This window comes from Tamandua tetradactyla, chromosome 13, assembly GCF_023851605.1.
Source record: "Tamandua tetradactyla isolate mTamTet1 chromosome 13, mTamTet1.pri, whole genome shotgun sequence".
NCBI lineage: Eukaryota > Metazoa > Chordata > Mammalia > Pilosa > Myrmecophagidae > Tamandua > Tamandua tetradactyla.
Genome location: NC_135339.1, coordinates 58,169,343 through 58,185,252, shown reverse-complemented (window position 1 = coordinate 58,185,252; position 15,910 = coordinate 58,169,343). Strand labels below are relative to the sequence as shown.

At 33.3% G+C, this 15,910-nt stretch overlaps 1 protein-coding gene across 19 annotated transcripts in view; it reads right to left on the bottom strand.

The window, feature by feature from the left end:
• Window positions 1-15,910, bottom strand: part of LCOR (ligand dependent nuclear receptor corepressor) — a 220,089-nt gene that overhangs the window by 84,478 nt on the left and 119,701 nt on the right. For 14 of the 19 annotated variants that reach the window (XM_077125605.1, XM_077125607.1, XM_077125623.1 and 11 more), the window contains one exon: window positions 7-42. The exons of the other annotated variants lie outside the window; for them this stretch is intronic. In XM_077125605.1, coding sequence (XP_076981720.1) covers window positions 7-42 — 36 coding nt within the window. The remainder of the gene's footprint in view (window positions 1-6; window positions 43-15,910) is intronic. 19 annotated transcript variants of the gene reach the window in all.

Here is a 15,910-nt window from a genome sequence, read left to right as displayed (position 1 = left end):
ACTTACTGGAAAATCTTGAAAAGAGCCATCTTGTACAGAAAGCTACAAAGAAAAAGAGTAAAAGTCACTGGTATTTCCACCATCCTTGGGAGTACCACTGATAACTTAATATATTTGCCTTAAGCCTTTAAAAAAACACGTATGCAGAAATACTAATATAAAAAATAAAACCAGAATTGACTGTTACCAGTGTTTTTATGTTATAAATTGTGTTTGAAAGAATTAGTTCTACATACTCATTAGGATAGATTATAGATGATTAAGTATGAAACCTATTGCCAAACATTTTTTTAAAAAAAATTTATACTACTTTATATTCTCGCTTTCTGTGTTTAGTGGTACCATCTTGCCATTCGTGCAAATGCTGGCACTTACTTCTTTCTAATCTTTGAAAATTTCATTGTTGAAAAATTATTCTTTCATTATTCAATCTTCAATGCACTTCTCTGATTCTGAATAAGGGTCTGTATGTTTTTGTGTTTTTTTGTAGTTGCTACATTTGAATAATACTGCTTTTCTGTGAATTTTTTGTTTATATTTCTTGCTTATTTAGTAAGTTAATATACTGACTGACCAATAATTCCAGCACCATTGACTAAATGAACTTTAATTTACTAACTGATGTTTCAGGATACTTAAAAAATAGTATACGAACAGTTTAATATGTTTTATTTCATTTCACTGATTTATCTTTTAATCCCAACATCAGAGCCATACTTGAAAGATTAAGCATGTTATAGTAAGTTTTAGTATTTGAGAAGGTAAATCCCCATTCATCATATTTTTCAAAATGTTCCGCCCATTCTAGCTTTATTATTTCAGATTATGTTTAAAATCATTTAGTCAATTATGCTCCCCCCAACCACCTAGTTTCTAAGGAAAATAACAATGCTTTTATCAGAATAGCATTTTACCTAGGAAGTAACTCAGGAAGAAGAAATGTTCTTAAAATATTTAGTCTTCTCTTCTAAGAATCACTTTACATTTACTCACTTGGTCTTTTATGGACCTCAGTTTATTCACACAGTTCCCAGACACTTGTTATTTTATATTTTAATTGTCATTATGAAAAAATCTGGCTATGTTTTCTAACTGCTTTTGCTGGCATAAGTGAAGAATGGATATGTGTGTATGTGTGCGGAAAACTTAATTTTGAAATAGCTTTCAGGGGAAAGTGAAGGTCATCTGTCTTCAGTTGCTATGTTCTCTGGTAGCCTCACCAGTTTTTGTCAATTTTCCAATATTCTTTTAAGGTAAGTTTTTTTTAAGGGAGCTGTGGGAAGTGGTAGGGGAAGGTGGAGGGAAAGAGAGCTGCATAAGCTGCCAATTTTCTGGTTTTCCAATTCTCACCCAAAGCAAGGGAGGAAAGAGAATACTGAATGGATTTTCCAACAGCAAAGAGTTCTTTATTAAACTTTTAGTCATCTCTACCAATATAATCCATATAATATATACTCTTTTATCACCTTTACTATATTGGGGGGAGGGCAAGAAAACAAATATCCAGAGATGTTTTCAAATAAGGAGATTTTATTCTATACTTTCCTGTAAAACTAAAGGTAGCTATCTCTTTGCAATACATGGAGGTTTTTCAGGCTAAAGGAAAATGACACTATAAAACACTTCCAAGAGATATTAAATAAGACATAAAGTTAAGATATACCATGATCATAAATCAAAATACTCAATATTATTAATGTACCGCTTTCCTCCAAACTGACCTACAGGTTCAGTGCAGTCTTAATCATAGTTCTCAAAGGCTTTTTGAAGAAACTGACAAGTTTGTTTGAAAATTTATACAGAAAGATAATCTAAATTATAAAAACAAATTTGAAAAAGAAAAAGTTGAAAAACTTACACTACCTGATTTCCAGCCATAAACACATAGTAATCAAGATAGTATGATATTGGTGTAAAGAAACATGTAAATCAATAGATACAATAAATTCCAGAACCGCACCTACACATATATGGTCAACTGGCTTAACAAAACTGCCAAGGTAATTTAACGGGAAAAGACAATTTTTTCAACAAATGGTGCTAAACAATTGGATTATCCAAATGGAAGAGGATATACCTCAACCATCACCTCCCATCATATAAGAAAATTAACCTGAAATGCCAGAGGCCAAAATATAAGGAGTTACCACTATTAAAATTTTAGAAGAAAATACATGAGATATTTTTGTGTGCATGACACTGGATTAAGTGAAGCTTTCTTGATGAGGACATAAAAAACATGAATTATACGGGAAAAAAATTGATAAAATGAACTTCATCAACTTTCACTTGTCAAAAGACACAGTTAAGAAAAGGGCAAACTACAGATTGGGAGAAAATACTTGCACAACATATCTGACCGGATTTATGCAGAATATATAAAGAAATACTGTAACATAATAAGTTTTTATTAATGGGCAAAAGATATGAACAAACGCTTCGTAAAATATACACATGGAAAGATGCTCACATCACCAGTCACCAAGTAAGTGGAAATCAAAATCATGATGAGAGATATCATTATACACCAACTAGAATACTTGGTTAGAAAGACTGGACAATACCATGCAGAGTACTAGAACTCTCACAAATTGCTGATGAAAAAACAAAATACTCCAGTCACTATGGAAAACCATATGGTAGTATCTTCTAAAGGAAAACTAACATTTACAATGTTATCTAGTAATTCCAATTCTAGATATTTATCCCAGAGCACAAAAACACAGGCCCACACAAAGACCTATCCATAAATAAGTCACAATGGCTAAGATTTGGAAACAATTCAAAAGTCTATAAAAAAGTGAATGGGTAAACAAACTGTAGCATATCCAAACTATAGAGAACTACTCAGCAATAAAAAAAAAAAGAACAAAAGATTTCACTTATTTAATATTTCTTCAAAAACAATAATGAATCTCCAAAAATTATGCTAAGTGGAAGAAGTCAAATATACAATATTATATACTGCATGATTCTTATCATATGTAACTTTATAGTGGTTGCCTGTTTCTGTGAGACTGGAGAAAGGCTTGGTCACAAAAGAAACTTTTAAGTGAGGGAACTGTCTTTGGATCTAAACTGTGCTGATTTTACAACACAGGCATATAACATTTATCAAATTCATCACATTGTACTCTTAATGGAGGTACATCATTGTATGTAAATATTATCTCAATAACAAAAATAATTTAAAAAATAGGTTTAGGGTATTAAAGACACTAGATAATGAACATGTCACTGATTTACGACTACTGAACTAGCCACTTGAAATTAAAGGAATGAGCTTTACTGACATTAGCGTGCCACAAAGAAACTGACAAATCTTCAAAACCTCTTGTGAATACCTTTCCCCACAATAGCAAGAGACTTTTTTAGGTTGAAAACCAGTATCTTTTATTTCTGCCTATTTCTCTGCACAGTGTTCTAAAAGGACATATTGTACATGGCCATGAACTGATAGTATTTCATCATACTTGCTATCTCCTTCCGTACAAATCAAGATAAGGAGATTGACCATTGTTCAAGAGTTGGTTCTTGTGAATAAAGTTGGCAAAAAAACAGGGAGTGGAGCGGCGGCTGTCAGTGGCAATAATTCTTTGTCAAGGGACCCAATTCTCCTTATAAAAATATGATTCTAGGGTGGTGCAACAGTGACTCAGCAGGCAGAATTCTTGCCTGCCACGCTGGAGACCCAGGTTCAATTTCCGGTGCCTGCTTCCCCCCACCCCAAAATAATAATAATAATAAGATTCTAGTGTTGGAGGAGGGAAAGGAAAAGATGAACCTGGAATATATTGTTATATACCAGAAAAGTAAGAAATACTCATAAATGATAGGGCCATGCCAAGACAATGTAGAAGGTGGTTTGATAGGGCTTGCTTTCATTAAACAGACACTGAACTACAACCTACTGAACAGAGTTAAGAGTACTGCTTCCAAACTAACAGGGAAGGAAGGAAGGTAGTAAGTTCTTCCTCACAGTATAAAACAATTAAAAGATGTCAAAAGAAAAAGTTAGAAATATTTACATTTTCCAACCATTTATCAGAAAAATAGTTCACTACTGCAATAATCTTTATTGATAATCATAATAATTGTATTAACAATAATAATAATGATTATTGCAATAATAATAGCTGATTATTGCAATAATCTTTTTTTGCAGTATCTATTGCAATAGGTACTAAAATCAAAACAGATGAAAAGTCTCATGATGAAAAAGATATTCATAGTGTTTCAAAGTATGTCTCCTAAATTACATATTAATTACAAGGGGAAAAATACAGTTACAATGGAGAAACCCGGTGGACATAATCCAGTCAAATGATGAGACAACAATGCCTACTAAACTGGCAATGTTTGCCTCATGTGACACACTGAGAAGCATACAAAATCAGCGATCCTTGTGCAGACCCTTGGTCTCAGTTTCAGAGAAAGTACAGTAACCCTCACGGACATACCGGGGGTGTACATCTCTAGTACAGTCTGTCTAGTAGTGATAGCCTGAGGAACTTGCTATATCCCAGAACTTGTCCAGCTTGAGGAGGTAGTTCACAGAGTTCTCTCTGTGGGAGAGCAGTCAAATGGTGGCCTAGGGCAAGTGACTGTAGCTGTAGGAGATACAATATAGTTCCTGGGATCACAGGGGAACTGTTTCTTTAGAAACAGGGGATAATGGTATTCAAATAAGTGGGGGAATTTCTAGGGCCAAATACACATTCCCAAAATAAGATGCATGTACAAAAAGGACCAGGGAGGCTCCTTTACATTGGCCTGGAGCTATCTCTAAACTCCTTGAATGGCAAAGCTCTGAAGAAGAGCACTCAGGGCAATCTGTAAAGACCAGGAAGGTGTTTTCTTTTTTTCCTTTTTTTTTTGTTTGTTGTTGTTAACATTTGGCATTCAAGGAATGCTCTTTCATAACACTAGTTGGATAGAAGCTTGAGGAACAGACACTGCAGAGTCTAAATTTTAGTAATAACACACTAAAATATCAAAATCTCCATGTTTCAAGAAAAGACTACTAAGCATATAAAGAAACAGGATATAATGGCCAAAGGAAAGAAAACCATTAAAACGTTAGACCCTATTAGTGAGGAAGACCAGACATGGGATATATCAGACAATGACTTTTTAAAAATGGTCCTAAATATGCTCAAAGAATTAAAAAAAAACAACATGGACAAAGAACTAAAGGAAATCAGAATAATGACAAAAAGAGTATCAAGAAAGAAGTAAATTGTGAAAAGAAACCTAACAGAGCTAAAGACCATATTTAACAAATTAAAAATTCCTTTGAGGGGTTCAACAACAGACTGGAACAGACAGAAAAAACAATCAGTGAACTGAAAGATAAGATCACTGAAATCATTGAGTTTGAAGAGCAGAGAGAAGGAATGAATGAAGAAAACTGAGCAGAGCTGAGAAACTTGTGAAACACCATCAAGCATACCAATATATGCATTGTGGGAATCAGAGGAGAAGAAAGAGAGTAGAAAGACTATCCAAAAAAATAATGACTGAAAACTTCCCCAATTTAACAAAAGACATGAATACATATCTCAGATGCTCAACGAATGCCAAATTGGATAAACCCAAACAGATTTATTCTGCCACATACTGTAATCAACTGTTGAATAACAAAGTTACAGCAAGAATTCTGAAAGCCTCAAGAGAGAAGCAATATGTCAGTTACAAGGGAACCCAATAATATACTTACGAAATGTACACGACAGTATTAAGTGCTAAGGAGTACGATACAATTTACACTCAAATCTTCAGAAAATGGACTGATAAATGGATGAATAGAAGATGGGTGGACTAACAGACTGATGGAATGATATGGCAAATGTGACAAAATGTTAAAATTGATAGATATGGGTATCTGGGGGAAATAGGTATTTTAGAATTCTCTGTATAAGATTTATATTATTTTTGTAATTGTTCTGTAAGTTAAAAAAAATAAAATAAAAAGTTAAAAAAAAAGGTCAGTATCAACACTCACAAAAAAGGAGGCTGAGTAACCATTCTAGGCTAAAGGAGACTAAAAGTAGTAGATATCAAATTCAATAAGTGATCTTGAATTGCATTTTGGACTAAAAGGTGGAGGGGGAAAACTATAAAGGATATTGGGACAACTGGCAAAATTTTAATAAGATCCACAGGTTAAACACTATTATATTAAGGTGAATTTCCTGCAAATGGTACTGTGTAAAAAGTAGATGCCTTTATTCTTAGGAAACAAGGCAATACATACTATAGTATTTTGGAGTAAAGGGGTATAGGAGGGATATAATGCCTGCAACTTATTCTCATATATACCTCAGGAATGTGTGTAAGAAAAAGAAATGAGAAAAATAGGCAAATGTGACAAAAATGGTAACAATTGGTGAGTTTAGGTGATGCATATCTGGAAGCGTCTGTACTATTCTTGCAACCTTTATGAAAGTGTAAAATGATTTCAAAATAAAAAGTTAAAACAAAGGGGTTAAAAAAAAAGTGAGGTAGACAATTGTTAAACCCTACTTTCTCAAATCATAAGCTAGATCTCTCATGTCTATCTCTGACCAGCTTCTTCATAATCCTAGTTGTTTTGCCATGAAATTATATTTGCTTGTGTTATGAGTTGCTGATTTCATATATACAGTTTAAGGAAGAGAAAAGAGAATAGTTAGTAGGATACAGAAGTTAACGACTTGCCGGTTTCTCTTAAAATCTCAATGACTTGATAAAGATATTCAAGCCAGGATAAGAAATTTTTGGTCAAGGGCCAAAGAGTAAATATTTTAAGCTATACAGGCTGTACATACAGCCTCTGTTGCATATTCTTGATTTTTTTTTCTCCTTCTCACAACCTTTTAGGCTTGCAACTGTTAGAAAACAGACTGCAGAGGATGGATCTGGCACAAAGGAGAGAATTTGTGAAATTTCTCTAACAGCGATAACAAAAGTAGTTCCACTGGACATTACTGAATAAATAAATCAATCAGCATAGAAAAGTCAGTTTTTAAAGCATTAAACAGTTAGTAAGGATAAGTTTTAAACAATAAATAGGGTAACATTAATAGCTAATAATTTGTCATCTAATGTATTTGGGTGTTTTTTTTTCAAGGAATAAGATTTGGGGAATATGTTTAATAATTGCTTATTTTCTCTTTGAGTGATAAGAACTCAATTAAGAAAATGGAAAAAAGGACAAGTTTCACATGGGAAGAGTAAGGTGGTATAGATTTCAGAACTGCTATAACTAAACTGAAGGGGTGAAATTTTAAAGTCACTCCTATCTAAATTCAAGAACATTTTCACTCTGTGAATTCTCTAAATTTAGTTGATACTGTTGCAGATTCACACCACACAATACAGAAAATCTAGGAATAAAAAGCATGTACATGCATGGGGGGTTTGTAATAACTGATTACGTTAGAAAAGCCTACCAAAGAGGATCATGGGCCAACAGCTACAACTATGTCCGCTACCCATGGCTTACTGACATTTCAAGCAATGAGCTATAAAGAACTGAAAAGAAGCAAACTCACTGGTTTAAATGCCACTTTCCCAGGTCTTATTACTTTAAATGCCAGCAAGACTTAGGGAAAATGGTTCCTCCATTTTAAATGCCCATACACTTTAAGGTCAATTATTTAAAAAGAAACCTTTTTACTTCATGTAAATTATTGCTTTTTACATTAACAAGACACAAACTATTGGGCTTAATGCAATTTTTACCATATGTCAATTTTATCTTCAGTTTTGTTAAGCAGACCATCAAGTTAATAAATAGGAAAACAAAGAACAAAGTTCGAAGTCTGAACACACACCAAGAGAAACATGATCACTGAAACATACATCAAATCTAACATGAATGGCTCTTATCAGTATACCTAATTATTATTTCTGATAGTGAAAATTAAGGTAAGGTGTAAATAACTGTTAGCATTACATTTATTAATTGCCCAATATCTATAAATCAGCATTTGCTATTAAGTTTTCTTTCATTATATGAGTACAACTATTAAAAGCATTAAAACACCCTCACAGTCAATCACAAGGGTTTCTTATACTCTACCTTTCTTTATTTGGAAATTCAGTTTATACTACCCCAAGTTTAACCTACATCCCATTTCCACTCAGAGAGCTTCTAGAATTTTTATTTGTGCTCCATCATAACTGTGGATAGCTCTAGACACTGAAGACCATTATAAATGCAAGGATGTTCAACAACATATTTGAGGCCACAGTATTACAAAGCTAGGCTGAAAATACTTCTGCCTTCTTCTAAACTCCTAAAGCACTTTATATGAACTGCTCTGACAGGACTACTTTTGTAATGTATTTATACATACATACATATATATTATATATATTTATTCTCCTCCATTAGACTATAAATTTCTTGAAAATAGCATCTGCGGCTAAAGTTTATTATGTCTTATTTGACATAAGAAAGAAATATATAGTTCTGATTTAACCTCAGAAATAAGGAACTGAAGAGGTTTTATTTAAAAGAATAAATATAAATTTTAAAAAGACATAATTCACAGCCATAAATGCAAATATTTTCAGAAAAGACCTAACAAAAGAATATTGGAAAAGGAAAGAGAAGCAGAATAAATACAAATACAAGCTCTCATAATAGAAGCGAAAGAACAAAGAAAGATACACCCCAGTATGCAAAAACCAGTTTCTAAAAAGGAAAAGGGAAAAGAAGTGAGACATATAGCCATCCATGGACAGGAAGAAATTAAAGACTTGAGTCAATACAAAGAATCCAAAACAAATGGGCACACTCTAACTCTTTTTAACCTGAATTTTTGTATAACTAGGCATATTTTAAACTTACATGCACTTTGGTTAATTATTATAATCTCCTCAAGCAAGATTTCAAGAACAGATTTTTCTGAGAGTTACAGAATTTTATAGTTGAAAGAGTCTATCCATTCCAACTGCCTCAATTTTTCATACTGACAAAATGTAAATGACACTGACAAAAATATTAGAGAAATATTTATTATGTTGCTCCAATATTTTTTCCCTGATTAAAAGAACACAAGGCAGTCTTTTTTTTTTTTTTTAACATGGGCAGGCACTGGGAATGAAACTCAGGTCTCTGGCATGGCAGGCAAGAACTCTGCCACTGAGGCACCATTGCCAGCCCAAGGCAATCTTATTAATTTTCTTAAAATTGCCTATTTTGTTACTGGTATTAACGACAAGCTCAATTCAAGCAGCAATTAAAAAAGGAGAAGTACAGTTACTATAGTGCATTTCCCCTTATTATTTTTTTAAACACCATCTTCTTATCTGGACGTTCCTCACTATTCTTTGTCCTGAGTGTGCTAAAAGAAATTAACCAGGGTTAGTCTATTTAGGCATTCTTGCCTTTTTAATTCTGGCCGAGTTTGGAATTTCAGGGTCAGTTACACTGATTTTACCCTAAATTTCTCCTAAATTTCAAAAGGAATCTCCAATCACTGCTCAGTACCTAATTTCTTGTTGGTTCTCCTACAATAATGCCTCCTTCAAATATTCCCTTCTTTTTATTACCTTCAGTTTCTTCCTCTCCTACAACTTCTATTTTTCCCCAAGACTATACTATAAACATTACTTAAGCTTCCCCGGCCTCCCTGGAATATCTTGACTTAAACCCACTGCCCATTCTTTCTATGGTCCTGTTTTTCTTCACCATTCATCATTCATATTGCTGCCAACTTTTCAAACTAGTAGTCTACATCTGTTCTAAACTCCCACAAAACCCATTTATTCATTAACCCTGTAAGACTCCCATAACTAGTATTCTTGAGAAGATATTCTCTTAAAGGCCACTGTAATATGTTTTCGGGTGCTAGCTCAATTAATACATGCCCCTTTCTCTGGAGGCTGGCATACGAGTCTACCAAGTACAAGCACAACTACTCCATTTCCCTGTGCATCACACAGACACAGGTTCTTGGACCAAGGGAGGTATCTGATACAAGATGGGCAAATTATTTAATCCTATAATTCTGTTTCCTTCCAATCTGACTCTTCTTCCTATGTCCTTCTAATGAAGGTCATCTTCAAGTCTCAGTATTTTGTGCTTATCCCCCACCAAAAATCTTACCTGCCCAAATATGCTAATTATCACATGCATTCAAAACCCTTCAAATCTTGTATTCAGCCCGTATGTCTTATTTCAACTCAATATCTACCTGAAATTTTCAATTAAATTTTCATTCAGTTACAAACTTCAAACTAACCTTGCCATTGCTTCCATAAAATTGGCAACTGTACCTTTCCCCTTAGTGAACTGTGTTAATTAACTATGTTAAATCATCTCAGCTTGAAAGTCTAAGGTCAGTATTACTTTCCTTTCCCTTACTTAGATGTTCATTCAATCGCTAAGTTTTCACAATTCATTATTCTAGATTCTCTACATGTATCCCTTCCTTATACATCTTTATAAAGACCTCCTTCATTTTCTGGATTATTACAAAAGCCTTCCATAATTTTCCAATTAAAATTCCTCACCAAATATCCTAAATACAACTACCAAATCAATCACTCTAAACGCAGATCCTTTTAAGGTCTGGTTGAGTTTCACCTCCTTGATTAAGAAACTTCAGTGCCATCTACTACTCCTCTCAATTGCTATAGTATTTTTATTTTCTTGTACTAGCCATTGTCTTTTAAAACAACATATAATGACAACAGGGTGGGCCATGGTGGCTCAGCAGGCAGAGTTCTCTCCTGCCATGCCAGAGACCCGAGATTAATATCTGGTGCCTGCCCATTGAAAAAAAAAAACAACAATATATAATGAGAATGAAGAGGAGATGGATCTTACTTTCAATGTTTCCTACCTATATTGAGAGCTCTGGTTCTGGGTGTGTAGAATGGATGATTAAAATTCCCTCTGGAGGATTGAGAAAACCTTCTTGACCAAAAGGGGGAAGAGTGAAATGAGACAAAATAAAGTGTTAATGGCTGAGAGATTCCAAACAGAGTTGAGAGGTTATCCTGGAGGTTATTCTTATGCATTAAGTAGATATCACCTTGTTAGACAAGATGTAGTGGAGAGGCTGGAGGGAACTGCCTGAAAATGTAGAGCTGTGTTCCAGTAGCCATGCTTCTTGAAAATGATTGTATAATAATACAGCTTTCACAATGTGACTGTGTGATTGTGAAAACCTTGTGTCTGATGCTCCTTTTATATCAACAGATGAGTAAAACATATGGAATAAAGATGAATAATAGGGGGAAACAAATGGTAAAATAAATTTAGATGGAAATGCTGGTGATCGGTGAGGGGGAGGGGTGGGGGGTATGGTATGTATGAATTTTTTTCTGTTTTCTTTTTCTGAATTGATGCAAATGCTCCAAGAAATGATCATGATGATTAATATGCAACTATGTGATGAGACTGAATTACAGATTATATAAGTAGAATGGAATGATCAAAAGTTAATAATGTTTGCATTTGTCTGGTGTTTTTTGGTATTTTTAAAAAAATTAAAAACTAAATTAAAAAAAATCCCTCTGGATAAAAGATTTGATTGTTTTAGCCACCCAAGGTCTCCCTAAGATTCCATAAGTAAGTAGGGATCAGATCTTTTTCTTCTCTGCCATGCTTTCTGGTCTAGCACAGGACCAGACATTCAATAAACTTGCCAAATGATTAGTTTGATCACATAAAATTGAACAGAGTAGGATTAATCACCAATTGCTGGTTTCTCCAAGCCTGTGTTTGTTTTACAGACAAATCCACAAAATGAAAACAAAACAAAACAAAAAAATCTTTGATATTTTATGGATTTTGAACTGAGTACTGATTCACTGTGTCAAGTGGTTTTCCTTAAAAATCTATACAAAAGGTCTCTGGGAAATACCACAAAGTTAGGTCCCCCAATTTAGATATGTAAAATTCATCTACTGCCTTGTGGCATCTGTTTAATGCTGAGATATATACATATCACACACATACACTTAAATCTTATAAATAAATAACACATACACATATATATACGCACATACACTTAAATCTTATAAAGAAAGAACCTTTTTTCTTACTGCTAATATCCAGGAACTATACTGCCATCTTTTACTTCCACAGTTCCTCTTACATAGTAGATACTGTGAATATTTATTGATTTACGGTAGTCCAGGACAAGATGGCAAGCAAGTCATATCAAGCAGAGTTGAGAATGTTCAAACTAATAAATAAGTACACATTATAGAATGTAATGAGAAATAATAACTAGATTTGGCATCTGCTCCTACTATAAACTCTTAATGTGTTAAAATAGCAATACACTTAAATGTTAAAAGGAGATCCTTAAACTTTTAATCTATACTTAAGAAGAAGAATTATAAAATGCTCAGAATAAATGCAAAATGATGGACTAATGATAAACATGAAATAGGATCTAGTTACATGACTCCTGAGCTGCTCCAACCATATATCCAGTTACATCCAAAAATAAATACTCTCCTCTATCCAGGATGTGACCCTCTTATCTCTGCCTATCCGGATCTAGGTATTCTTAAAAAAAACTTGGCTCAATTTCTAACTTCTTAAAGTAGTCTCCTAATATACTAGTCAAATACCAAACATACTAACAGTCTTATAAGCTTAAGAGCATAAACCAATTTTATATTTTGGTAATAAACATCCTAGTCTCTTATAATCCTCAGTGACTTAAAAGATCCATGCTATCTCTATTCTGTATCAGCCCTATACAATTATAGCCATACCAAAGACAGTTCCATCACTTAGAACTAGTTCATCCTCAGAGATCTCAAACTCTAAAATGTCTTAATCTTCCCATCTCTCCAACACACTCTCACTACTACTGGCCTAGATTTTCGTATCATGAACACAATCCACAACCAATAAAAATCTCATGAGATGGTTTTAATACTGAGATAGAGAAAATGCAAATGTACGTATATGTGTGCTGTAGTAAATACACAATAACCTAGCTCAGATTACTGAGAGGGCCTTCTATGACATTCTAGTACCAATGAGCACATGTGGTAGCGAGACAGAGAAAGCAAAAGACAAGCCTGAGACATCTTTTGGTGTCAAAAAGCAAGAAATGCTTGAAAAATTAAAGGGCCATGGCAAAAGGACACAAGAGAGCTTGTCAAATCCAAGGACAATTTGAACCGCAAAATAAGCAATGATTGCAACGAATTATAAGCCACAGAATGAAATAAGAATCCAAAGTCCAAACTGGTAAGCAAATAAATATATAAATGCGGGAGAAGGGAAAGTTCTTCCTTACGGAATTCTAACTAGTAAATATAGAAAAATAATGGAAATAGAAAATCAAAATCACCATGTGGTAAACACTTCAGTAACAGGTTTCTGTAGGCAAGAATCATCAGTGAATGTTAAAATTAGCGTTATGATGAGAAATTAGCATGAGAAAAAGGGTATTTACAAAATCTCAAAGTACTTCTTCACAGAACACCTACTGAGTACAAAATGGAAAAAATAGAAATCTTGCAGTAGAGAATCCTGGCAGACACTACCTTAATCAAGTATTAAAGTTAACATTATCATGTGCTTCCTGATATGACACACTAAAGAGGACACAATGTAAATTCTGTGGAATTCTTGCCAAAAATGCATAACCTGAATTCAATCATGCTGAAACATCAAACATATCTAAACTGAGGGACAGTCTACAAACCAGCTGGCCAGTATTCTTCAGAAGTGTCAAGGTTATGAAAGGCAAACAAAAACCAAAAACTGAATACTAATCCAGATTAAGAAATTTAGGAGATATGACAACTAAACACAATGTGTAATCCTAGACTGGATCCTGTATCAGAAAAAGGACATTAGTGGGATAAGTGGCAAATTTTTAAAAGGTCCACAGATTAGGTACCAGCATTCTTTCAATATTAATTACCTGATTTTTATAACTCTTATGTGGTTCATAAAATGTTACCTATTGGGGAATCTAAATAAAAGGTATACACTACTTCTCTGAATTATTTTTGTAACTGTTTTGTAAGTCTAAAATTATTTTTAAAAGAATAATAGCAAAAACAAAACAGTAAAAAAGAAAGGCTCATGAGTGAATACTATACAAAGAACTATGTATATATGGCTTTGGACGAGTAAGCATTCAAAATAGTTAGCTATTAATATCATAATTCTCCAAGTTTATTAAGACTTCTTAATCACTCATTTAATAAATATTTTACAGAGTGTCCACTATGTGCCCAACAAGAAAGGAATAAAGGAAAGAGGAAAGCAAACTAGCAAGGCAGGTAGGCAGTTACTCATTAACATATTTCTACACAGATACAGTTGGCTATTTCAAATACGCTATGCACATTTACCCTTTTATTCTCATTCCTCTTTCCAACTAGACAATTTGTCCCAAGTTCAACTTAGTTCTTGCTCTCTACTTTCCATTTTCATATTCCTAGTATTATAATAAAAATGCAAGTAATGTAAAAACATCAAATCCCAGCTATGTGACTTTGCTCTTAATTTAATCTCTGACCCTTTCTATTTATTCGTAAAATTAGGATACCTTTAACAAATTTTATAGAGTTGTTATTAAAATTAACTAGGAATACATAAAAGCAAGTGACACATAGCAATTGCTCAAAAATGGTACTGTCCTAGCTTGTTTTAAAATTTTTATTCTAGTAACATATATGCAACTTAAAATTTCCCCTTTTAACCATATTCAAATATATAATTCAGTGCTCTTAATTACATTCACAATGTTGTGCTATCCAGAAAGAAACTCAGTACAATTAAAGCATTAACTCCTCATTCCCTACCCGCCCCCCGTCCTCTGATTACCTAAATCCTAGATTCTGACTCTATAAGTCTGCTAATTCTATTTCACGTCAGTGAATTCACACAATACTGGTCCTCTGTGTCTGACTTATTTAAAACAAAAAACAACAAAAAATAGAACTATTCAACATAAACTGTGAACTTTACTGTAAATGATGGACCATATAGTTAATAGTACTTCTGTTCTTTCATGAACTGTAACAATTGTACCACACTAATACAAGGTGTTAATAAAAGGATGGTATATGGGAACTCTGTATTTTATGCACAATTTTTCTGTAAACCTACAACTTCTTTTAAAAGAAAAAAAAAGGTGTTTGCATTATGAAAAAATAATTACCTTTCCCCTTACATTTAACCTCTGTAGGATCCTAATGTAGTTCAACAACTGTATTATTAACTTCTATGAATATCCTTGTTCTATATCCCAAAGGAGCTACTTCATATTTTTTTACTTGTCGTAATACACACATACACACCCCACATGTAATATATATATACACACACACACACACCATAAACTTTGCTATTTTAACCATTCAGAGGCAGTAATTATATTTACAATGAATGCTGTGTTATCATCACCACCATTCATTACCAAAACTTTTCATCACCCTAAACAGAAACTGGACCCATTAAGTAATAACTCCACCATTTTCGCCTCCCTGGGTCCCTGGTAACTTTTAATTTACTTTCCGTCTCTATGAATTTGCTTGTTCTAGATATTTCATATAATTTGAATCATACAATATGTGTCCTTTGTGCTGACTTATTTCACTAAGTCTAATGTTTTCAAGATTCATCCATATTATAGCATCTATCAGAATTTTCTTCCTTTTACAATCGAATAATATTTCATTGTATGGATATACCACATTTTTTTACTGACCTATTGATGGAAAATTGTTTTTGTTTCACCTTTTGGTTACTGTAAATAATACATTATTGAACACTGATGTAGATGTATCTGTTTGAGTCCTTACTTTCAGTTCTCCTGGGTGTAAATATAACTAGGAGTAGAACTGCCATATTATATGGTAATTTTGTCTTTAATTTTTGAGGTCATCTACTTACTTTAAAAATTAAATATAAATAAGGTATTTACTT